The sequence below is a fragment of the Ascaphus truei genome, chromosome 7 (genome assembly GCF_040206685.1).
Source record: "Ascaphus truei isolate aAscTru1 chromosome 7, aAscTru1.hap1, whole genome shotgun sequence".
NCBI lineage: Eukaryota > Metazoa > Chordata > Amphibia > Anura > Ascaphidae > Ascaphus > Ascaphus truei.
Genome location: NC_134489.1, coordinates 43,745,704 through 43,771,287, shown reverse-complemented (window position 1 = coordinate 43,771,287; position 25,584 = coordinate 43,745,704). Strand labels below are relative to the sequence as shown.

The 25,584-nt window shown below is 52.5% G+C and overlaps 1 protein-coding gene across 1 annotated transcript; it reads right to left on the bottom strand.

The window, feature by feature from the left end:
• Positions 1-1,496: 1,496 nt before the first annotated feature.
• EFNA4 (ephrin A4) lies at positions 1,497-24,464 on the bottom strand. The gene is made up of 6 exons (XM_075608123.1): positions 24,229-24,464; positions 11,979-12,271; positions 5,386-5,454; positions 4,924-4,989; positions 3,729-4,229; positions 1,497-2,516 (listed from the first exon to the last, which is right to left on the bottom strand). The coding sequence occupies exons 1-5, from the start codon at positions 24,408-24,410 to the stop codon at positions 4,144-4,146; spliced, it is 696 nt and encodes a 231-aa protein (XP_075464238.1). The 5' UTR covers positions 24,411-24,464; the 3' UTR covers positions 1,497-2,516; positions 3,729-4,143.
• Between the last annotated feature and the right edge of the window lie 1,120 nt (positions 24,465-25,584).

The window sequence follows — 25,584 nt, the reverse complement described above, 5'->3', positions numbered from 1 at the left end:
AAACTGGATTTGTAAGATTTGAAGTCGCAGACCCCGCAATGAAGTCGGCGCTGGGAGACATCATTTATTAACAAGCTCTGCGCCAGCAACGAACAAGATAATTAAACTTGGCATCTCTGGACACAGCTAATGAATATTAACCATATCCCTCCCCTGACAGTGTGCTAGAAAAAGCAGAGGGTTCAACGCTGCCCAATGACCCCGCCCCTGGACACTGCAGGATAAAGACGGTGGCCCCATGGTGTCAAACAGCTCTTTTCTATTTTGACGGTCTTCCTGCGCAGCGCGGGTGCGTTGGTGACCACAAGAAAAACCGCTGTGGCAGCACTAAACGAGGCCAAGGAAAGCAGGAGGGGGCATTTAGCGGGGTTTTTGCAGAAAGGGCGCAGCCCCCCCCCCCGCTTGTACGTACCCAGCAGTATCATTACGCATCAATTCTGTACTTTGTCTGCCGAGATCCTACCGGCTGTGTGATATTACCTGTACTTTAAGCGCATTTAAACAGAAAAAAGTGCGCAACCCAAAAGACACTTAATCGTAATAAAGACAATGTCTAAATCATACACCATATAATCAGGCCTTGGTAATAAACTTATAAAAATGCAAGGCTCAACCCCACTGTGGAAGTGACAAAAAAACTTATATTAAAGTCCATACAAAACCGTTGGATGTGGCGTCTGCTGCTAAATTAAATAGTGGCTCAAACACTCCCACGAACTAAGAGATAAAAACACAAAAAAAGCGCAAGACGCCAATGGTGAAGTACATCAAAGTGATTAATTTTAGTATTAAAAGGGGTAGGTAATCTGCGTACATCAATGTTGAAAATTAGCGCATTTACGTGTTAATAACACGAATTTACCACACGGCAAGCATCAGATGGAATGGTCTGGTGGATACAGCTCTGGTCAATCTTCTCCTGCAATCTGGAACTACTGCCTGCGTCTCCCACGGTCTCTCAATCGCAGCAACACGTGATTGGCGTCACGCCCTCTAATTTGAGCGATTTTATCGGATTGGCCCTGGTCTAATTGGATGACGAATCAATTACTAGCCATTTGATGTACTTCACCATTTGCGTCTTGCGCTTTTTTTGTGTTTTTAACTTTAAGCGCATGCCTGGCCGCTGGGGGCGGGAAGCGCATGCCTGGCCGCTGGGGGCGGGAAGCGCATGCCTGGCCGCTGGGGGCGGGAAGCGCATGCCTGGCAGCGGGAAGCGCATGCCTGGCAGCTGGGGGCGGGAAGCGCATGCCTGGCAGCTGGGGGCGGGAAGCGCATGCCTGGCAGCTGGGGGCGGGAAGCGCATGCCTGGCAGCTGGGGGCGGGAAGCGCATGCCTGGCAGCTGGGGGCGGGAAGCGCATGCATATTCTGTATTATATACACTATGAGCAGTAATGTACGGGACAGACCCCGGATTGCAAAGCACGGTCTGCATGACCGGGGTGGGATTTTTATTTAACACCTTAACTGCTGGACCACCAAAAAAGTGCGAGAGCGCGATTCGCATTATTTTATTTTTTGGCTCAGTTTTCTAACAAAGATTTCTTTATACAAGTCATAAAAAAAGGGTCTGTAAACACACGGAATACTGCAACAAAATTCATCTTCACAGAAGAGAGAACGCGGTCTCCTGGGAAACCCCAAGTCTGCACCCTACCACCCCCAGATCTGTGCCCCGTTCCTACAGGGGGGAGCACGAGGGGAACCGGAGAGAAGGTCCTTTATATGGAGAAGAAAGGAGTATCCGTCACACCTCTCGCTGTGTGTGTCTCGCTTGTAAACAGAGTGAGAAGGGGGACAGGGGTGTCGTGTACATCGGGAAGGGAGAATCCTATTCTTTATAGGGTGCAAGAAAGTGTCCTGTATATAAATAAGAGAACGTGCAGGGAGAGAGGAAACGGGTTTCAGACTCGTGGCCAGTGAGAAGCATGTCCTGTTTATAGTGAACGAGGTGACTAATCCCAGATGTGACTCTCCTGCTTCAGGGAATCCCACCTTAGTGTCGGTATTTGGAGGGCACTTCGTATTTGGGTGCAGAGGTTTGTCCAAACCAGTATAAAGCAGCAACTGTAGCCCCCTACCCGCCCAAAGGTTCCCCTCTGTGTTCATACAATCCCCGTGTAGCATCTCCAGGTTTCCAAACTGCGGACCCCCATCCTAAAACAACGAAACTCCGTACGTCGGCGCCACCTCATCCACAGATGTGCAGGCTGCCGTGGTTCCCGTGGGAGGTTGTGCCACAGCAGGTGTCAGGATCCTTTGTTACGTCCACGCTGCTGCAATCCCACGTCCATCACCAGTTTTAAGAGACGAGTGCACAAAAGGAGCCATCTGCCAGTCTCTAATTCCAGCCCCGGATGTACAATTAGTCCAAACCCGTTCCGCGTCTTTGGTTGGGGAACAGAACCTGACAGACAGATCTTTACACTGCGTCGCCAGGAAGAAAGCAGGTCCCACTTAATGCCCACGTCCTGCTGTAAATATCCGTCCATCCACAAGGGCCATCTCCGAGTACCTGAAAGCAGCAGGAAAGTGTCAGGCATTATTCAGAGCACAAACCCAATGGACATATTCTCCCCACTGCCCCCAGAACCACCACACAGGGCCGGGGTCCTCTCCGGTCCAAATTCACATGTATTTATTAAATTGAAGATACAGTGCCTAAAAACATCCCGCGCCCGCGGCTTAAAGCGAGTGACACGGCTCTGAAATGTATGTAACTGAAAAGACTTTCACCCCATGTTAAAATCACACAAATTAAATCAGAAGCGTCACCGACAGGCCCGCGAGGATTTCTCCCCTGCAGATACCTTTATATACAAGAGCAACTCGTCCTGGATATTGTGGGGATTTTACTTCTATGGGGTACATTCTATGTACAACCGCAGGGCAGGTTTTATTTGGGGACAAAAATCCCCATTGAGGCCAAGGGTGTGTGTGCCCAAAATTGGTCTCAAACTGTCACGTCAGCCATACAGAACAAAGCCTCAAGTCTCATTTTCAAAAACTAATAAGTTAGGAACATTACAAATAAGTAAACATGGGAAGGACGCTGACCCAGGGCGTGATCCTGGAGTCAGGAAGGAATTTATTTGTCCCCTTATGAGATATTATTAGATGATATGTCACTGGGGTTTGTGTTTGCCTTCCTCTGGATCAATATACTGTAAGTACAGATATAGGATAAAGTATCTGTTGTCTAAATTCAGCATATGTTGAACTTGATGGACATCTGTCTCGTCAGTCTACGCTGTAGCGCTGTACCACTAACATTGCTGCGTGTTTTCACGTTATTGCATATTGTAGGGAAGTTGGGATCTTGCTGGAAGATGCCTATGAGGTAACCTGTGTAACATTTTATAGCGTTCATTAAACATTCATGTGACGAGAGAAATGCTGGACTCACAGATCTGCATGAAGCCGGGCTCGGGGAGCGGAGAGAGCTGCTTACAGAGGCAATAACCACAGCACTCCCATCCCCGGAGCCTCCCGCAACCTCGCTGTGTGTGAGGCAGCACTGCCACCTATGCGGGATCCAACAACATGGAATGTGGTACTTACACAGGGTCACAGACCCCCCCAAACCTGCAGGCAACAGCTTGGAGAAATGGTCTCTAACCAGCAAAAGCACCAGATGTCAGGAACACACTCAGCACTGCTCTATACTGCAGTCTGATAATTTAAGGAGCCGTGGAGTGCACTTAACCAAACCAAGCTGTACACTTACCTGCAAAGTAGCAGAGAGGACCAAGATCAGCATCGCCTGGGACAAGAGTGCAGGGAGAGTTAAAGATGGCTGCCCTGTTAACTCACAGAGCTGTAGTGCACTGAAATCTGTCACCAGCTCAGAAAACCCGGGATAGACCCGGGATAATCCCAGGATAAACTGCAGAGGGAAAAGCACGGCGCTGTATTCCGACACCAGGAGGTACGCCGGGTCCGTGCGCTTTGGTTCGATGCCACGTTCCCACGGTTTGTCCTCGCAGCTCCGGCTTTCCTTCTCTGGATAAAGTGCTACGACGTTTATTTTCAGTTAAAAAAAAATATATATATATATATATATATATATATATATATATACTGCCAAGTAAAAAAAATACAATACATTAAAAGGACGTCCGTTTGGGACAGGCGGGACAGTGTCAGTTCCAAAGCACGAGGCACAGGGTAATGAGGAGAGGAGACACCGGCACGTTACACGAGGAGCTTCCCGCCGGCCTTCTGGGATCTGCACGGAGGGGACAGAGAGGAGAATGAATACTCAGCATCACTATGCCCCGCTGCACTACCACTCAAGTACTCGCACAGTTGCTGAACGCATAGAACACACATTATATACCTTAACGTGGATACCCCTAGCTTTTAAAAGAAAAAAAAATTGTAGTGCGGAACTGTAAATAAGAATAATAAAAAAAAAAAAAGTAGTGGTACTCTGACCCAACTAGAACCGTAGCACTGATCAGTGGCTCAGGAAAGGCCACCACTGAAAAGGCACAGGTGATGGAGTATTACCCAAGTCATACACCGCCCTTAAAAAAAAAAAAAAAGGAACAATCCCTACTCTTTTACAGGGTGGAAGCCAGGGGGACCGCCCGTCTCCAAGATACTCTCTCAGGTGAAACAAAATGGCTGCAAAATCTCAGGCCAATAGGAAGCCGACTCCTCCCCTCCCACCATCAGTGACGGCGCAATCGTGACCGGAGTGGCAGAGGGGTCGTGGCACACGGGCCCTTCGGCACTCAAAGGGTTAAAAACGTTAAGTAATACGGGTTACTTGGGCAGTAAGTATCTGGAGACCGGCAGTGTTCCCAGCACTGAAAATCCCGCAACACAATATCCAGCTTCATTACGGCGGATCGCTCCTTTAATATCCCCAAATAACGCGTCCAGCCAAACGCTGCTCCGTCCCCGGGGTCACTCACCTCCCTGACCGGGCGTCTTCCCTCCTCGGGGCTGAGATTTTGGGAGCCGTGTAACCGGTTTCACAGCTGGAAGAAACGATACATGCAAGCGTTTTTTTATTAGATAATCAGCGTTTCCCTGTTCTGAGGCCCTTACCCCAAACATGGAACTCCCGGGCAGAGACCCAGCCCGTCCCAGGGCTCAGTATCCCCCCCAAGTACGTACTCCTACACGCCTCAGACAGACAGACTATTTATATAGTGCCTCAAATACAAAGTGTACTTCAGCATGCAGCCACCTCCGGGAAGAGAGTCCTGGGAGAACAATGCTGCACTACACAGAGACCCCAGAGAGGCGGGAGGGAGCAGGGATACGGTTACCCTATTTAATGGGGGCAGTGTGATTAAAGCGTCAGGCAGTAGGTGAATGGACCCAGATCCTTAGCCGCTACACCGGTTCCTTTGCTGCCCCCGGGCACTCACTTGTGGACAGACAGCAGACGGACACACGGAGTTTCAGGCACTCGCCGGCGCTGTCTGCATCTGGAATGGCTGAAAGAGAGATACCGACATATATACATTTATTATTACATCGCACCCACAGTGTGCGCAGGGCTGTACACAATTACAATACAGGGGGAAATAAAAGTACAAACAGTGGGGATAAGTAAATAACCGACATGAGGCAAAGGGAAGCCCTTCCCCGCAGAGCTTACAATGTAAATGGTATAATGGGAGCCTTGCAGACGGGGAGCAGCGGTGCAGGTACGGGGGTCGCAGGGCAGGTACGGGGGGGTCACAGGGCATCAGTAATACGGGAGATCATTTCATCACATTGAGTTTGAGCGCAGGAAGAGAAGGCGTTTGATGAACCGGAGGGGTGGAGAGATAAGGGGCAAGGGTTTAACCCGTGAGGGCTGAGGAGGTAAGAGGTGCAGAGAGGAGACATCCTAGGTGTGAGGGAAAGGTGGGGAGTAGGGGTGTAACGAGAGGTCAGAGGAGATATATGGGAGGAGCAGAGTATACAGACTTAAAAAGGAGTGGAACTTTGCAGTTGATTCAGAGCTAAGTAGGCAATATAATAGCTAAAATATTCATTAATAGATGAAGCCAGCAGAGAGATCTCAGGTCCGAAGCGGATACGCATGCAGAAGAGCAGATTAGAGCAGCAGCATTTGAAATGGATCGAGAGACGCCAGATAAAAGAATGTTGCAGTAATCCATGCGGGAGAGAATGAGGGCATGTATTGGCGTTTCAGCAGCCCGTGGAACAGAATAGGGGCGTATCTGAGCCATGTTGTGCAGGGACAAACAGCGGTTATATTGGAGGGGGAAGAGTAATGTAATTCCTAGGCCGCAAATGAGCAACGCGGAGTGGACAATACTGGTGTTGACCAGTGAAGGGAACGATGGGACCCGGCGTCTTAGTCATTAAGTTTGAGGCAATGAGGGGCCCGACAGGCCCAGTCGGCGGACGGCCCCTCCGATTTGTGACTGGACAGGTGTGAATAAAAAGGTAGATTTAGCGGTGAATAGAAATGATGGCGGTTTCACTCCGGGGAGACAATTCCGTTCTAAGAAACATGGAAATTAATAGCAAGTGAAGAGGGAATATTGCGGTTCCTCGGCCCAGGAGCCGTTGGGACCTCCCAGCCACACAAGGTTTTTTGGGGAATCTGCCAATTCTCCATTTATCCTCTATTTATAGCTCAGTTTATCCAGGTCTTCCTGAGGACAGAGCGGATATTTGATCTTCCCTGTTCTGAGGCTTTGAGCCCGAAACCATTATTAAATCCCTTTACCGAGACTGGCACTGCCTGACCTTTCAAGAATCCTCCGGTAACCCCAGACACATATTTAGGTCAATAAAATGTGACCGACGCAATACACAGACATTGGCGTTACTAGTACGGAGACTTCATTGTTTATGCAAACCGGTCTGACTACCCCAACTAATCGCAAATAATCTCACACGTTAAAGAATCTTTGTTTCTTGTACGTCACGCTCCCCTCACATCCTCCCCCTCGAGGAGTGGAAAGGAATTCAAAGCAGATCGGCAGCCAAACCAAAACCATAACGCCAAGGAAGGGACAGGAATTCAGCTACACGTGTAGGCCAGGTAAAGGGGATTGGAGTTGGGGGAGGGGGTGAGATTGGGAGACCCCTTAAGGAAACCCGACTTGCATTTTATAATTAGGACTAGCGTTTGCGATCCCCTCTCCCAGTACCCCCCTAGGGCAGGGGGGCTCACGTGTGCATGTTACACATTCTGTACGCCATGCTTTACGTAGAAAGTTTTCCAATTGGCCGAGGCCCCTTCACCATCTCCCGCCCCCCACACACACAGGCTCTCTTTCCCCCCACCACACAGAAGACCTGCACAGGCCGAGCAATGTATCCAGGCTGAGAGCCGTGCTACTTTGTTACAAGAAGGTGCAAAGCCAGGAGCACCTCCGGATAGCAGCGCGTGTTGGGCGCCCGCCACATTTGCGGATATTTAGCTGGTCTATTGGTCTTGGGGAAAATATTGAATCCCCTGTACCCCTCTACTTTCCCATCCTTATAGATTGCAAGTTCTTTGGGGCAGGGCTGTGTGTATGTGTGTGTGTGTGTGTATGTGTGTGTGTGTATGTGTGTGTGTGTGTGTGTGTGTGTGTGTGTGTGTGTGTGTGTGTGTGTGTGTGTGTGTGTGTGTGTGTGTGTGTGTGTGTGTATGTGTGTATATATATATATATATATATATATATATATATATAAAAATCACTGGTGGAAACAGAGCTGCCTCCGCAGAGAGCTGACCAGCTACAGTGTAAAGACTTGCACTTCTGTGAGACCTGTGTGACACACACACACACACACACACACACACGAGGAGTTGCGAGCCCTGACCAGAATGCTCTCAGACCTCCATATTTTCTTATCCCTGCTGAGCAAAGTGGGAGGGGGGCGCGCATACCCGAGCACGACACCCCCGGAGTAACGGGAGAGCGGTCTCTGCAGAGGCCGCAGGGTCGGATCAGCAGCAGAGACGCCATTTAATGTGATTTATGTGCGCCCTTCACTGGACCCAGCGGGAACTTCCACCACCCTCCATCCTGGGATTAGGGCAACGTGTTGGAAACATTAGCTCAGGCTGCACGGATTATCCAAACAGGAAGCACCTGCGCTCCCCCAGCCAGGCCCCGCAGCACGCGAGGGGTTAACGGGCCCGCAGCCCACATGAGGCCGCGTTCAGTTACATGAGGAGGGGGAGCGCGTGTGTCAGGAACCCAGGGGGCCACAAACCGTCCGTCTCAGCCGTACCAAGTCCACAGGACTCGGAGCCGCTTACATATCGCGGTTAGACCTCGGTTTTGCGCGTGATGTCTGCGCTGCAGGCATCGGGAGGCGTGGCCAAGACCGGCTCGCCCTCATTGGCTGAACGGCTCACGTGACGCCGATATTAATTTTAGATGCCTGGTCAATATTTGCACGCTTGGACGCGCCGTGCTCGCGCCGCAATTATGATCACTGCCTTAAGCCACGTTCATGCTGATCGCGCACCCGCCAGCTGCATGGCCACGGCGTTATTCCACTGAGCTTAGAGATTAATACAATATTATCGCTTTAACAAATTCCAAGCAGCGCTACTTCCGCAGGCGGCGATACTTGAACCTCTCTGCATTGTAACAGTGTCCTGTACCCAACAAATCATCGCGACACTGCTGGCACTGCTTATACAGGGGACTTGGTGGCGTGTGTAGTACAAGGGGAAACCTCTATATAGTGCCGCAGCCCTGTGCCCGACACATTGTACCCAGGTCGGTGGCTTCCTGGTGAAGGTTTATGACCCTTTACTAGTGCAAAGTACGGCAGGCGCAGAGCAGAGCGGCATGGGCAGGGGGAAAGATCGGGCAGAGCGGGGCACTGGCAGAGCGGTGCGGGCTAGAGGGGTGGGAACGCGCGCAGAGCGGTGCAGGGTAGAGGGGGCGCAAGCAGAGTGGTGGGGACGCACACAGAGCGGTGCGGGCAGAGCTGTGCAGGGTAGAGGGGGCGCGGACAAAGTGGTGGGGACTTGCGCAGAGCGGTGCAGGGTTGAGGGGCCATGGGCAGAGCGGTGTGGTGGCACGGGCAGAGCGGTGCGGGGACGCGCGCAGAGCTACACACTGACGTACATGTGAGCTCTGCACGGTGCTGAGCTCAGCAGCTGATTAATGGCTATTGGTTTTTCTCCACCTGTTTTCACCGCTGAAACGTCTTAATTAACAGCAGGCTGACTGAGTGAGGGGAGGGAGAGGGGGGCGTAATCCTGGGAAGGAGGAGAGACCCTCGCTGCCACTTGCTGTCCCAGAATCCCCTGCATGCGTTCGTTTTAAGCCAGAAGTGTAACTGCGAGAAATCAGGCGATTCTGCTTAATTACAGCGACTCCTCCCGGGGGCAGAATACTCACAATAATGCTTCATTTAGCAGGGCAGTATTTACTGGGAACGCGCTCCGGAGATGCAGGCTTTTACATTTTCTGCTATCCTCTGTGGGCACGGACGGACGGACAGACGGACGGACGCAAAAAAAACACAAACACGCACGTTTCCCCAAAACCTTATGGCACAAAAATACCAATTTGTTGTGCTGATCCAGTCACACAAAGAATGAGAAATAGAAGACAATACAGGGACCAAAATCACTGGGAGCAGCGACCCTCTGGTCCGAGGAGCTGACAATCTTGTACGGATAGGATACAGGGGAGTCACTGCTCATCGGGAACGCATTTTCATGTTGTTATGACCCATATGACAGAACCTGGCACCTGTCCCCGTCACACAGACTAGAAATGGTAGCAGCTGCCACGCGCGGCACCGCTTGGGTTCAAATCAGCCACCTTGGGCTAGGCTGCCTTCTAATTACTGAGGTATTATAGGGAGGGGCGGCCTTCCCCCCCTCCCCCTCCCCCCAAAAAAAATACATAAACGAAACAGGTTCTCAAGTTGCCAACTGTGGAGCCCGAGGGAGCAAGTCCATAATATCAACCCACGCCTACCCCCAGGCGTCACACGCAGACTACCACGCCCGGTGTCACCTGCCCCCACACAGCGTCATCCACCGCCACCAACCTCCAGGTGTTCCAATAAAAGGTACAGAGAGTCACAATGTAAGATGCATAAAAGTGACAATATAAAGGTCCCAGAATATAAGAGCCGTACATGTAACCGACACGTGCGCTGAAGCAGGGCAAGTCACTTTATCTCCCTGTGCCTCAGGCATCAAACAGATTGTAAGCTCTGCGGGGCAGGGACTGCCTGCAAACGTTTATGTACAGCACTGTATACACAATACACCATTCCTTTCTTGTAACACTGAATACTTAGAGCGGAAAGTGAAGGGGAATGCGCTACCCGCGCTTTATTTGTAACCCTTTAACTGCTGGAGCGGGGGCATTGAAGACCGCGATTTGCGTTAAAAGAAATGTAACTTAAACACAGATTTTAATGTTGACAAAGAATCACATTGTCGCTGCACTTTGATCCAGACAATCACACACACCGAATACAAAAGAAAGCGAGACCCCGCGTAACGCAGCCCCCCCCACCCCCCAATATACAAACACAGGGGGGGGCACCGCGGAACGCAGCCTTAAACCAGCTGCTCCCCCAAGGAATCGTGGTATTTGGGGAGATTACTGCATGAAGAGCTGGGATGTATCCCCAGGCAGAGGGGCTCATTATCCCAATTCCACTCCCAGGGGCCCTGGGAACAGTCCCGTCAGGGGACTCCCTGACCTCTAGGATCAGTACAGGGGTCACAGCTTATTCCTGGCACTTAGCCTTCCCTGGAGAGGGCAGGGGCGGGAGGGCAGGGGCGGGGGGGGGGGGCGGGAGGGCAGGGGGAGCAGAGAGATTCTTAACCTTTGGGTGTTTACACAAAGAAAACATCTGCAAGATAAAAAAAAAAAAACACTCTACAAACTGCCTCCCCCACCCACCCCGTCCCTAGGCTCCCCCCCCTCCCCCGGGGCAGTGACACGTCGGTAACCTGCAGGTATCAGGAGCTCAGGTGCGTCACTTTCTTGCAAACTCCTTTTGCAGGAATTGCCCTAAAGCATAAAACCAGTCACTGTCAAAAGGGCAGCCATATTAATGGCTGCCGGGCACTCAGAGCAAAGGACACAGCCAATAACGCATTCAGGGACACCATTTCCCTGCAGCAGCAGCACCCTCAGCTCCGAGAGTCACCGCACATTCCCCAAACTCCTTTCTGGACCAGCAGACGGCGTGGCACAGCAGAAAAGTCCAATTATCCCAACACGACAGGGCAAATCCCCATCATATAACCCATTAACCGCACTCCCCGCCGGGCAGGCCACCAGTGGTTGCATCGCCAGAGGTTTGTGTTCTGCTTTGTAAAAACACCGCTGAAATTCAATATCTGCGGAGCGCTTTAAAACGGCCGCCCAAAAAGCCCTGAACGTGGAAACTATGGACTCGCTGGGCGTTATTGGGTTAGCGAGGTATTGGACCCGTGCGCCCTGTATGTACCATCCATAGTATCGGCACGGCAAAGAATTAGCTTCAATTAATATGGCTGGAGGCCCTCTAAAAGCGCACCTGCACTATTTTCAGGTTCGGGGAACCCCCCTCCCCGAGAAAAAAAAAAAGTGTTGGTGCCGTTACCGGCATTGCTCCCCAAATGTAAAAAACCGGCACAGTTCAGCTAGAAGAAGTTCTCTTCTTTCCCCGCCCCCCCAATTCTGGGACAAAGGGATGCCATCTGTTCCGAGTTGTCTACTTGCTGATACTCGGTACTTGTGATGTGTGCCTCTATAATCCTCCCCCCCCCCCCCCCCATCTTTATAATGATCGGGCATCAAAAAAAAAAACCCTGGAACCAGACTCCCCGTCCCACCGACAGGGTACTCACATATACTGTACTCACATATACTGTACTCACATATGTAGTAATACTCCTCTCCCGGCCCACCGACAGGCTACTTACATATACTGTACTCACATATACTGTACTCACATATGTAGTAATACTCCTCTCCCGGCCCACCGACAGGCTACTTACATATACTGTACTCACATATACTGTACTCACATATGTAGTAATACTCCTCTCCCGGCCGGAACTCGAACCCGAGTGAGAAGGGGGTAAACTTCTGGATTTTCTCGGAGAACTTGATTGGTCCGAAGGGGGCGTAGGGTCGGTTACACTCCCAGCGTTTAAAAGCTCCAGGGGTCTCGTAACAGCCCTCATAGCCCTCTCTGTCCACCATGTACAGGACAAAGGACTCTGTGTGCTCCGCAGGGACACGGGGGTCGTAATGCGGGCAGTAAATATCCAGGTAATCGTTTATATCCACCCGCACCGTGTAATCCTCCTTCAGGAACCTGCCGGAGAGAGCAAGAGGTTAGAGAACAAGGTGGGGAACAGAGGGCCACAGGAGGATGGGGGAGGATTTAGGCAGCAAGAGGCCGGCTGGGGATACCTCACGTTCAAGCAATGTCAGTGACATAGCAAATGAAAACATTGGAGGGGGGGGGGTGCTACAGCCCGACCCAGAGTAGATTGGGATGACCCCTATATAGATCAGGAACCTCAATGCATCCCAAAGACCAACCTTCAGAGGGGACCACATGGACACTGCGCTCCCCATCACTCGTAGCTGTAACTCCTCTGGCACGTTCCCATCTTTTAGGCGTGCTATTGATCGGACTTGTTCTTGGGAACACCCCTATCCTAAGGGTCAGGTTCAGCCCTCGCTTGGTGACCTCTGACTCCAGCTATAATTTCTATGCGGATGACATCTATATTTATCACAAAAGCACATCAGCAAGCTCTGCCTGGGTGGTCTGTGTCACCTCAAACGTAATGGTCTAAACCAGAGCTCCTCACGCTCCCTCCCAAAGCAGGGTCCCCTACCTCCCAAAGCAGAGCCCCCTCCCTCATCTCCATCAGTCAATACCAATATTATACACTCAGTCTCAAGTATGTTGCCATGGGGGTACATTCCTCAATACTCACTCAATCTGGCCATTTCTTCAACATTGCCAAGATACACTCGTCTTTGCTCCACAACCACACTAATGCCCTTATTCTCTCCCGGATTGATTATTGCAACAAGTTGTACCCCCCTCCCCCCCTCCCGCAGGAATAGTCTCCCGCTCTTCTAGACTGAATCTGCTTAGGACCTTCCTGAACTCTGCCGCTTGCTACACTTTTCTGTATAAACCACAAAATGGTCCTCCTGTCCTTCAAGTCTCTGCACCTGTATATCTCACCTGTGGGGGGAGGCAGAGAGGGGGGAGGCAAAGAAGGAAGCAGAGGGGGGAGGGATGGAGAGGGGGCGAAGGCAGGGAAGGAAGCAGAGGGGGAGGGTGGAGAGGGGGGGGGTGGAGAGGGGGGCAGAGGGGAAGCAGAAATGGGGAGGGGAGGGGAGACAGGAGAGCAGAAGGAGAGGGATGGAGAGGGAGAAAGAGGGGGAGGGGAGGCAGAGGGGGAGGGGAGGCAGAGGGGGAGGGGAGGCAGAGGGGGAGGGGAAGAAAGGAAAGGGGGGCGGAGAAAGGAGGGGGGGGGAGGCAGAGAGCCTGCCGTGCAGCTGTGGGATCCCTCTCCTCTCTCTCAGGTTCCCCTCCGACGGGTTTGGAAATGTCACCGCCGCCGCGCTCTCCTGTTACGGGTAAATGGAATGATTTACGGGTACAGTCAGCGCTGCGCTTAGTGATCCTGCCAGCCCCGGCCCTGCATCCTCCGCTCATTACTGGCCCCGCAACTCACAGGGTGCTTCCCCACTCCCACCCCTCAGAGGCAGCGCATCCAAAGGCCATGACAATACCATTATATCCCTCTGATGTGCCCTATGGGGAAGGAAGAGGACAAAACTACTTCAACTGCAAGCCAGGCGTGGGGGGGGGGCGCAGAGAGGCAGCGCAGAGAGGCTGGGAGGGGGCAGCGCAGAGCTCAGAGAGGGGGGCACAGAGGCTGAAAGGGTGCAGCGCAGAGAGGCCGAGAGGAATGCAGCGCAGAGAGGCTGGGGAGGGGGGAAGGCAGCGCAGAGAGGCCGAGAGGAATGCAGCGCAGAGAGGCTGGGGAGGGGGGAAGGCAGCGCAGAGAGGCCGAGAGGAATGCAGCGCAGAGAGGCTGGGGAGGGGGGAAGGCAGCGCAGAGAGGCCGAGAGGAATGCAGCGCAGAGAGGCTGGGGAGGGGGGAAGGCAGCGCAGAGAGGCCGAGAGGAATGCAGCGCAGAGAGGCTGGGGAGGGGGGAAGGCAGCGCAGAGAGGCCGAGAGGAATGCAGCGCAGAGAGGCTGGGGAGGGGGGAAGGCAGCGCAGAGACGCATGGGAGCAGAGAGGCAGGGGAGGTGGGGCAGCTCAGCGCTCGGGGGGCACAGAGAGGCTGGGAGGGGGGTAGCTTAGCACCCTGGGTGATGGGCACAGAGGTTGGGGGGCAGGGAGTAAAAGCAGTGAGGCTGGCAGCTCAGTGCCCTGCGGGAGGTGCACAGAGAGGCCGGGAGGGGCGCGTTGTGCGAATATTTTCATGCATCTGTACGCCCAGCGGGACACCCTGCAGAGGGAACAGCGAGCGCATTCTCCGCAGACCTCTCATGCGCCCCCCCCCCATTCTAACCCAACCTTGCACAGCATGCATCCCAGGGCCTTCATCTGCACTAGGCGTTAGCACCATTTAGTAAATCTGGGCCCAAATATCTGTACAAATGAACCCCCTGGTTAGAAACTCGCACGTTGTCCCTTTCTTCCCAGGTGCCAGCGATAGGACACAAAGAAGTCTGATTATACCCAACAATATAGATTGTAAGCTCCTTGGCACAGGGACCGGCTTCCTAGTGTCGCCGTATGTCATAACATACGTACTCAATACTCAATGTTACGGCCGCAGAACGCCGCGTCGGCCTCTAGCAGAAAAGTGGTTACATATTTGAAGAAAAACTCTTTAAAGAATAAGGTTATTTTGTTGGCGTAGGCGGGCACAGTTAAGATGGCGGAGGGGAGATCTGTGAAGGAGGAGGGCTCGGTTGCCAGTTTGAAATAAACGTTTCGCCAGGCACAGCTGGCAGCTTACACGGCGCTGCAGTTCCAGGCACCGCAAACACCCGACAGAAGAGCTCACACTCACTGTCAAAACATTCAAGAGTCCCAAAGAATTTCCCCAATTCAAAGACCGTGCTGGTTCCAGCGCCTCGCTTCCGGGTCGGATCATGTCAGACGTGGTTTAGAGACGCAATACTGCACTTCTGTTCTGCGTGTCCCTAAAGCAGCTCTCCCTGCTAATGGACAAACCAGCCCTCCACACTGAGCCCAATGGTGGTCTGATACGGGGTGGTCCCACACCGCGCCGAAACCCTGCCAGGACCCCGTCTGCCCCCCACACGGGAAATGATGCACACGCAAACGTATAAAGTCAGGTACACACGTGCATGTATAACACACGTGCATGTATAACACACGTGCATGTATAACACACGCGGTGCGCTCATATGCATGTCATTACCCAGAATCCCTGGCTGCAGTGGAAGCACTGTATGCCAAGATAATGGAGAAAGGCAGGTTGCAGACGTGTCTGAGACATGTGAATGTGCTCGGGCGCTCATGCGTGTGCATACACTCCCCCCGCTGTACCAGCCTGCGTCAGGATTCCTGCCGAGCGTGTCGCGGTAAGCAGGTAGCGTGCATTGTTGAGCTGTGTGTGAGGTGTACGACCCGCCCCAGCACGCTATCTGTATGTACGGGTGCAGGCAGAGAGCAAATATTTGGTGTGTGTGTGTGTGTGTCGTTCGCCAGGGGCAAAGAATTCCCTTTCCTGAAGAGCTTGCAGTCTAGGAGCAGGGATCAGTGTACAGCGGCGATTGGAGGCTCCTGCATTAGATTTTCCCCTAACATGGAAGATGTTGCGTATAAGACTAAGACCTTTGCCAGGTCTGCCATGTTTCATGGTGGTGCTGTTGGCCGTTGCTTTGCGCTCGGGGTGGGGTTATGCCCGGGGGCATAACATGTTCTGGATACCTGGCGCAATCTGTAGGTTTCATTATTGGGGTCTGCACTTATTTTCCATCTCTAAGTACCCCCCCCCCCCTCCACACACACAAGTTGAGGGTTGGGAGGAAGGGTGTATGGAGTGAGGGGCAAGGAGGGGCGCGTGTGTAAGCGATGTGCCTGTGCACCTCCCCCCTCCCCCCCAGGCCTGCAGATCCTGGCGCATACTGCTCACATTCCATGTTACCTACACTCACATTCCCCAATCTCACCGCCCCCTCCTCACACCCCTTCAGTGCTGGACGGGACACCGATAAACTCAGGTCACATAAGGGGCAGGGAGACACCTTCACTTTAACAACAGTAACTGGTATTTGTGACACAGAGAAACACACACACACACAGAGAAACACACACACACACACACACACACACACACACACAGAGAAACACACACACAGAGAGAGAGACAGAGAAACACACACACAGAGAAACACACACACACAGAGAAACACACACACACACAGAGAAACACACACACAGAGAAACACACACACACAGAGAAACACACACACACACAAACACACACACACACAAACACACACACACACAGAGAAACACACACACACACAGAGAAACACACACACACACAGAGAAACACACACACACACACACACACACACACACACACACAGAGAAACACACACACACACACAGAGAAACACACACACACACACACACACACACAGAGAAACACACACACACACACACACAGAGAAACACACACACACACACACAGAGAAACACACACACACACACACACACACACAGAGAAACACACACACACACACACACACACACAGAGAAACACACACACCCACACACACAGAGAAACACACACACCCACACACACACAGAGAAACACACACACACACAGAAACACGCGAATCCAGGCAAAGCAGAACCAGCTGATTCCACGTCTGTGACCACAGACCCCAGACACGGGGAAACCGTGCAAATCTAAACCCCGCTGGAAGCCAACACTATCCTAAAAACCCCCGATCCCTCCTCAGCAGGAAAGGTACAGCCTTCTCTCAGGACGAGGGAAGGAACCACGTGTGGCAGGCCACAATGTGTAACAGGCTTCCTACAGGAGGATCAGTGTCCTGTCACAAATACCGCTGTGGGGCTGAATTCAGGCTGATCAGCTGCTTCTGTTTCTCATTGAAGGCGCCAGAATTACTATACGTAAAGGAATAAAAATCGGTGTACCGCCGCGCCACGGGAGTTCAGCGAAAAAGCCACCGAAGCTCGTGTCACCGGCTACAAAGAGAGCACGTTTAAAAATGCTTATATATTAGCCCGAATATATCTATATTTTACCAGCTACATTAGTTATTAAACATGCCGCTTACCGCACCTTGGCACTACAGGGAACGTCCCGTTAAAACAAGAGCAGTAAAGACCCTTAACGATCGCCAGCGCATTGAGAGACGCTACTGAACAGCGCAGGAGAAAGTGCCACCAAACATGCCACGTGTCCTATGCAGTTCTTCAGCTGGGAGATCTCTGAACAGGTCAGGACACGTGGAACGTGGATAAAGGGATTTGCCCATCTCAGAGGGTTTAAGTGGCAGCTCGGAGCACCGTTTTAACTGGGTCACCAAGGCAGCAGTAACCTTGGCCGCTCTGGGCTCACCATCCTACCACAAGGTATCGGTCACCCCGGTGACACGGCATGTTGTCACCTGCGGCATACTGGCACCCAATGGCAGTGTCACACGTGTCCGTCAGGTGAGGGCGGGCATACAACGGGCTCCAGATGCCAAGATCCAGGGTAGTGCGAGAGGACAAAGAGACTATTGTCACTAGTGCAGTTTGTACAAGCGTCTCGCACGGAACGGGGAACACATACAATGTCCCGGGAAGCCCACACAGATCCCGTCCAACGCTGGCAAAAACCACGTCTGCCGTGGGAGGAACAGCGGGGCAGGGTGCAAAGGGCTATTAAAAATCAGTGGTACAGCGCTGCAAAGTGACAAAAAGCAAGCCAAGCTAACAGGAAAAGCCACAGGGAAGCGGGACGCGCAGCCAAACCGGGGGCGGGGGAGGGGTTTGGGGTGGGAGGCGCGTACAGGGAAACGGGGCGTTGGGGTTAGAGGCCCGCAGGTGCCCCCAAAAACTGCAGCCAGTTCGGTGGTATTGACAGGGGGAGGTGGGGCAGGATACGAAGGTACGACATTTGACGGACGGATCAGGTGAGCGTTTCCCCGCGAGCCTGGATTGTGTATTGCTCGCTTAGACGCACTTTGCACCCGGAGGGCGAGTGGCGGCGACGTGATCTGTGCGAGTTTGCAGTTTTATTCTCGGGTTTTCCCGGAGACTTTCTCCCCCGTTACGTGGCACAGAGCGCCTTCACCAGGAGGCGTACTATAGTGCTCAGACTTGTGGCGCCTTGCGTGTCAGGTTGGAAGGTACTCGGGGGAGGACGCTCTATAACTGCACTAGTGTTTCTCTCCCCCATTGTACTGCGCTGTGGCATGTGTTAGCACCTTATTTATTAATGATATTGCAGTTATTTAGTAAGACTGCGCTTATACAGCCGGCGACGCGACCGATGACGTCACCCATCGCCATTGCGAAAGTTGTAATTCATATTTTGGAGACGCCGCTGGCTACAAGGCCACTGACGTCAGCAAGGGGGAAGGCAGAGGGACGGAAAAGCTCTCTGATTGGCTTATAGCCAGTCAGGAAAGAAGGATCCAACGCTCTACGCATTTCTGAATAAAGACAATGTATTGTGCCACACAACGTTTCGACCAATAGGTCTTTCTCAAGTGACTAGGCATGATGCATGATGCATTACACACACACACACACACACACACGGAGCTCTGTGTATCACACACGGAGCTCTGTGTATCTCACACACACACACACAGAGCTCTGTGTATCACACACACACACACACACACAGCTCTGTGTATCACACACACACGGAGCTGTTTGCTGTGTGTGCAGCTGCTGCTTGTTGGCTATCAGAGGCTGTACCAGTTATACACGCGACACTCACACTTTCTGCCAGTCAGGAGAGGGATATTGCGCTGTCAGCGAGTGTTACACAGCCGAGCTCCCCCCGCCCGCCGATAACCAGACATAATAATTAAACGTTCCCAGGAAGACGTTCTAAAACAGAGAAAAACAGGGACAAGCATCAGGATTTCATATCCAACGTCACGGACGCGCACTTTAGTAATAACAGCAAGCGTGCTCCCCTTCCCCGTGTACAGAGCTTCCCAAACCTCACAGGTCTCTTCTTCACATGTACAGAGCGTCCCTAACCTCACAGGTCTCTTCTTCACATGTACAGAGTGTCCCTAACCTCACAGGTCTCTTCTTCACATGTACAGAGCGTCCCTAACCTCACATGTACAGAGTGTCCCTAACCTCACAGGTCTCTTCTTCACATGTACAGAGTGTCCCTAACCTCACAGGTCTCTTCTTCACATGTACAGAGTGTCCCTAACCTCACAGGTCTCTTCTTCACATGTACAGAGCGTCCCTAACCTCACATGTACAGAGCGTCCCCTAACCTCACAGGTCTCTTCTTCACATGTACAGAGCGTCCCTAACCTCACAGGTCTCTTCTTCACATGTACAGAGCATCCCTAACCTCACGGTCGCAGTGGGTAGACAGTACAGGTGCAAGTATTGCAGCCTGCTATTAATCCACGTGGCTCCAGGACACCTCTGGATAATTTGGACAGCTCCCTTAATGGCTAAACCCTACAAAGCCGCCGGGCGTTCCCTCTCGCCCTCCTCCCTCAGGAGCTCGTCTCTGGCCTCAGGAAGCTCCTGCCCGGGGCAGGGAAAGCTCTGGCCCTGATGTATACTGCCCCTGCTCTCCGGAGCCTCCGGATGCCGGGGACTGTCAGAGCGGTTTAGAGACTGGATAACAAATGAAGGACGTGTGCGCTTCTGTTTATAGAAGTCTCAGCTGGTACATGTCACAGGGACCCCTCACCCTCCTCACTGACCCCCATCTCTCTGCTCCCTCCCATCACTCACTACAACACCACCAACACATTCCTGCCCCAGATGGGAGGTGGATGCATGGCACCGCCTCCCATTGGACAGAGAAGGGGGAAAAGCGCTCAGCATTGGGGTCTCAAAGCACAATCTCCCACTTCAAAAGACATTGACTTTAGTCATAACTCTGCACCTGCCACATCATCGGAACGCAATGTGTGTTGCTTGGGTGAGTGCTTCAGACGTACTATTTTATCACCAGCCCTTTCATGCCCCAAAATGTGGGAAACTGTTCCCCGTGCGCTGGCTGGGTCCTACAGGAGTACTGATAAATACATGTATGTGCTCTATACAACACTACAGCTGTGCAGTATAGTGATACTCAGTACCTCTATACACCGGCAGCCTGCACTTCCACCTGCATTATTTGCCAGCCTGGCGGACCTCCCCACAAGAGGCGAATACAGGACACGTCCTGATCACGGAATCCATGTTTCCGGTGAAGTGACCCGTGCGATCGGGGCAAACTGCAGTTAGCGGGAACGGACGTGATATTCATGGAACTTGCAAAGCGAGACGGGCCTCTGCCTGCTGCCAAAACCCAGCACCAGTTGCGCCGCCCCCCACCCGTCCATCCATCATGGCCACTACATACATCGGAAAGACCAGCCAACCGGCGATAGCGGATAAGATATACAGGCATACCCCGCATTAACGTACGTAATGGGACCATGTATGTAAAGCGAAAATGTACTTAAAGTGAAGCACTCCCTTTTTCCACTTATTGATGCATGTACTGTACTGCAATCGTTATATACGTGCATAACTGATGTAAATAACGCATGTGTAACAGGCTCTATAGTCTCCCCGCTTGCGCACAGCTTCGGTACAAGTAGGGAGCCGGTATTGCTGTTCAGGACGTGCTGACAGGCGCATGCGCAAGCTGCCATTTGTCTATTGGGCGATATGTACTTACTCGCGAGTGTACTTAAAGTGAGTGTCCTTAAAGTGGGGTATGCCTGTACGCAACGCCAGATTATTATTATATTAACCACGAAGCAGCCCGAGTGGCCAGCGTCACTCCACGATTAGCCGGACACTTGTGCCACGTTCCCACGGATTATGCAAGTGAACTTTGTTTTATGCGTTATTATTTGGCGCGCTTGATCATTAAATGGTGGGATACGCAGACGTGAAAACGTGGTAACTGTGGTACAAAACGCCAGCGAACAAAACAAGCGATTACCAAGTCACCGGCGCTAATCAGTGTGGAGGCACTTCGGGAGGAGGAGGGGGGGGGGGTGTCACTTCTCTTCCATAGGGTCACGTAGTAGGATTTATTACAAAACCCTATGGCAGAACACTTCTCCCCCTCATGCCCGAGGCTACCAGTGCATTTCAAAGGAATATCTTCAGGCGCCGTACAGCTCAATACTAGGAGCGTCGCAACCAAATGCAGAAACGTAACAATATGTTTATCAGATGCTGCGACACCGCGTCGGGTCTGGGGTCTGATACCGAGCTTCCACTAACAGGGGAAAGGAAGCAGCAGCCCTAGTTTGGGTTTAAAGCGGGGCATTAAAATGGCTGCCGGGGGTGTTTTTATGAAAGAGCCCTGCGAGGAGAATTCTACATCAGCATTTCCCCTGGAACATCACATTCATTTATATATGTTTGTACCACGAAGAGAGAGAGAGAGGATGAAAATTGTGAACGTAAAAGTAATTCAGAAGGATCCGATTCCTTATTTCCCTGGGACTGGCGCGGCCCGGCGCCCGGACCTCCCGATATTACCGGCGGCCCGGACTTTGGGACAATGCCCACGTAGGAAACAAAAACCACGAAAACAGGGCCACGGTTTAACACCTTGCATGCCCAGAGTGGTCAATCGGGGCTGGGGGGAATTCAACGGACTCAATGAAGAAGAAATAACGTGGGGCGAGAGTTGAAGTCCGCGGGAGGTCAATTAGTGAGGTTAAGGCAGGGGTGGCCACCTCCAGGTCAGGTTACACATACTTCAGCACAGGCGTCAAATCGAAGGCTGCACCACCTGTGCTGAAGCAGGGATATACTGAAATGCGGACCTGTTGGGGGTCTTTGAGGACTGGAGTTGCCCATCCCTGGGTTACAGTAGAGAAGGCTGCCCTAAGCAAAAAAAGTAGCATAACCTCTCCCCCCCCCCCCCCCTCTCCATGTTCTCCTCCCACACAGCCACAAACATGAGTCTCCTGTATGTGGGGAGGCCGGTAACTACAGAAACAGGCCGGGATTGAAAGCATTTAAATAGAACGCTTCCCATAGCCAATTATTCCACAGAGGCGGTGTGTGCGCCCAGAGATTAGTGCGTCTACAGAACGCCATTTGTGTGCGTTTATCACAAGCGGCACACAGGTTACTGTGAAGTATTCCTATACCAGCGACAAAACACGACACTTTGCCAACATGGCTGGAAATCGGAAACATTCAACATTTAAATGAAACTCATTGAACAACGAAATAGCTCAGATAGGACAAACGTATCAACCGCAAACTAGCACCCGGGAAGAGTGATCGTTTCTGCAGGGATATCCCGGAGGCAGCGAATTTACATCAAAGCGCATCATTTCAGGGAAAACGCACATTTAATATTGCAACTTCTGTGTCCAGGCGTGTGTTGCGACAGTGAATTTATCACAATATGAATGAAGCACGGATCCCTTTAAGTCAGACTCCAGACAAACACACGCATCTTTTCTTCGTCATTTGTTTTAAAAACCACTCAATTCAATAACATCTTACAAATCAGGGACGATGCCTCTTACGCCAGTTAAAAGACAGACTTCGGTCTGAAATTATCATTCGATTGGAACTTGAAAGACAACTTTTGCAAACGATTAAAAATAGAATGAAAAACATACAATTAAAAAAAATAAAGTGCCAAGAAAAGTTTCCTTTCGGACTTTGAAGTTTGATAAAGTGCACGGACCTGCGTGTAGCGACTTACAGCATGTTTAATTAGTAAAATACATGACTCGATTTCTATAAACTGACATCTCGTTAACAATGTTTACTGGACACAAAGACATTGGAGGTTACAGCCAGACACAGACATCCAGCGATTCCTGCAGAATAATGCACAAAAAGTGAACAAGATGCAGAATGCTGATTAACACACGTTACAAAACATGGCAACCCGCAGCCGGGCACTGCCAGCCACCTCCCCCCCCCCCCCCCTTATATAGGGCACTGCCAGACCCCTCCTTATATAGGGTTCCTGCCAATACAAACAGCAGAGTCACCAATCTGGTCATTTGAACTTGAAACGCTGCTTGGAAAAATGTGATTCTCGCAGAGAAAATACAAAGGAGATCCAAAATAAGCAAAGTATGAAACCGCTGCCCAAAATAACATCACGTGCAACCCGAGGGGTGCACAGCACAGGGACACACACACACAACAGATCGCAAGCTCTTTGGGGAAGGGAGTCCTATGTCTGCGTGTTCTCACTGTACACGTGATATATACAGATCCCAGGAGAGTAAGGAGGAGGTTATTGTTTCTCAGAAAATTCACATTGTGCAGAATTCCTGAGATTTGCACAACGGGATCAGGGAAAAGGGCTATAATTTCTCTGACCTGGGAGGGGGTCTGAGAGGTCACCTGGGGGGGGGGGTGAGTGGGTCTGAGAGGTCATCTGGGGGGGGGGGAGTGGGGCTGAGAGGTCACCTGGGGGGGGGGGGGGGGGGGGCCTCAGCCCTGGGGCTCCCTGTCTGCATGTTATAAGGTGACTGTTTGGAGGGGGAGGGGACACTTGTTTTTCTAAGTGCTTAATAATTGTTCTGAGCCCTGCAGCGCATTGTAACTGGAATGTTGGGAATACAGAGACAGCACCCCCCACACACACTGGGGGTCTCAGCCCTATCCCCCCCCCACACACACACTGGGGGTCTCAGCCCCATCCCCCACACACTGGGGGTCTGAGCCCCCTGACACACACACACACACACACACACACCGGGGGTCTCAGCCCCATCCCCCACACGCTGGGGGTCTCAGCCCCCTCCACCACACACACACACACACACTGGGGGTCTGAGCCCCCTGAGACACATTGGGGGTCTCATCCCCCTCCACCACACACACACACTGGGGGTCTGAGCCCCCTGAGACACATTGGGGGTCTCATCCCCCTCCACCACACACACACACTGGGGGGTCTGAGCCCCCTGACACACATTGGGGGTCTCAGCCCCCTCCACCACACACACACACTGGGGGTCTGAGCCCCCTGCTCCACATACACTGCGGGACTGAGCCCCCTGCCCCACACTCCCCTGAGTGCGCACTCACCTCAGGTTGGTGCTGTTCCAGTGCACGGCGTGCTTCGCCCCGCACACTGTCCGCCCCAGCACCGCGCACACCCACAGCAGGCTCCGGAGCAGCGGCGCTGCACTCACTCCCCGTGGCGCTGCACTCATGTCTCTGCGCACTGCGCCCGGCGCTACCCTCACTCCCCCCGGCGCTGCACTCATGTCGCTGCGCCCGGCGCTGGGACTCGGGAACACTCACTCTCCCAGCCAGGGGAAAGGTACTCAGGCACCGCCCACAGGGGGGCAGCTCCAGCCAATCACAGGCAGCAAACTTTGCAAAGTTGGACGTTTGGGGGTTAACCCTTTGTTGCACACTACAGGGCTGCCATCTTTTCCTCTCCCTCCCAGGGGCTGGGGGCTGCCATCTTTTCTTCCCGCTCCCACGGACTGGGGGCTGCCATCTTTTCCTCTCCCTCCTAGGGACTGGTGGCTGCCATCTTTTCCTCTCCCTCCCAGGGGCTGCCATCATTTCCTCTCCCTCCCAGGGACTGGGGGCTGCCATCATTTCCTCTCCCTCCCAGGGGCTGCCATCATTTCATCTCCCTTCCAGGGACTGGGGGCTGCCATCATTTCCTCTCCCTCCCAGGGACTGCCATCTTTTCCTCTCCCTCCCAGGGGCTGCCATCTTTTCCTCTCCCTCCCAGGGACTGGGGGCTGCCATCTTTTCCTCTCCCTCCCAGGGACTGGGGGCTGCCATCTTTTCCTCTCCCTTCCAGGGACTGGGGGCTGCCATCTTTTCCTCTCCCTCCCAGGGGTTGGGGACTGCCATCTTTTCCTCCCCCTCCTAGGGGACTGCCATCTTTTCCTCCCCCTCCTAGGGGCTGCCATCTTTTCCTCCCCCTCCCAGGGGCTCAGAGTATTTATTACTGCTTCCACTCAGGGTATTAACCCGTGCAGTGCCATGCTGAGCTGTAATACACAGGAACAGGTCATACTCAGCAGGCTCAGCCTCTGGGTATCCTTCTTTTATTTGTACAGTGCCATCATATTCCACCGCGCAGTACAATGCTGGCCGCCATTTTGTTTGATCCCGCTGTTGTTGACCTGCCTGTGCAGGCGCTGGTTCCCGGGACGCGTGTTTGGGCGAGCGATGACTCACGGTGCCTGTGTCATGCTAACGTTCCTTACAAAGCCGGCACCTCCAGGGCCACGTTATAAGCAGAGCGCAGATATAAAACATACGTGTATTTATAGTCCCGGGGACTGTGCTTTATTACAGACAGCGCTGCCGTCCCGGCGTCGCTATAAGGAGCGCGGACTCCGTCTCTATCAGCAATCCTGTCCCAAAGGGCGGGGAAATAAAATGGCGACTTCTCAGAGACGCCTCCGCAGATAA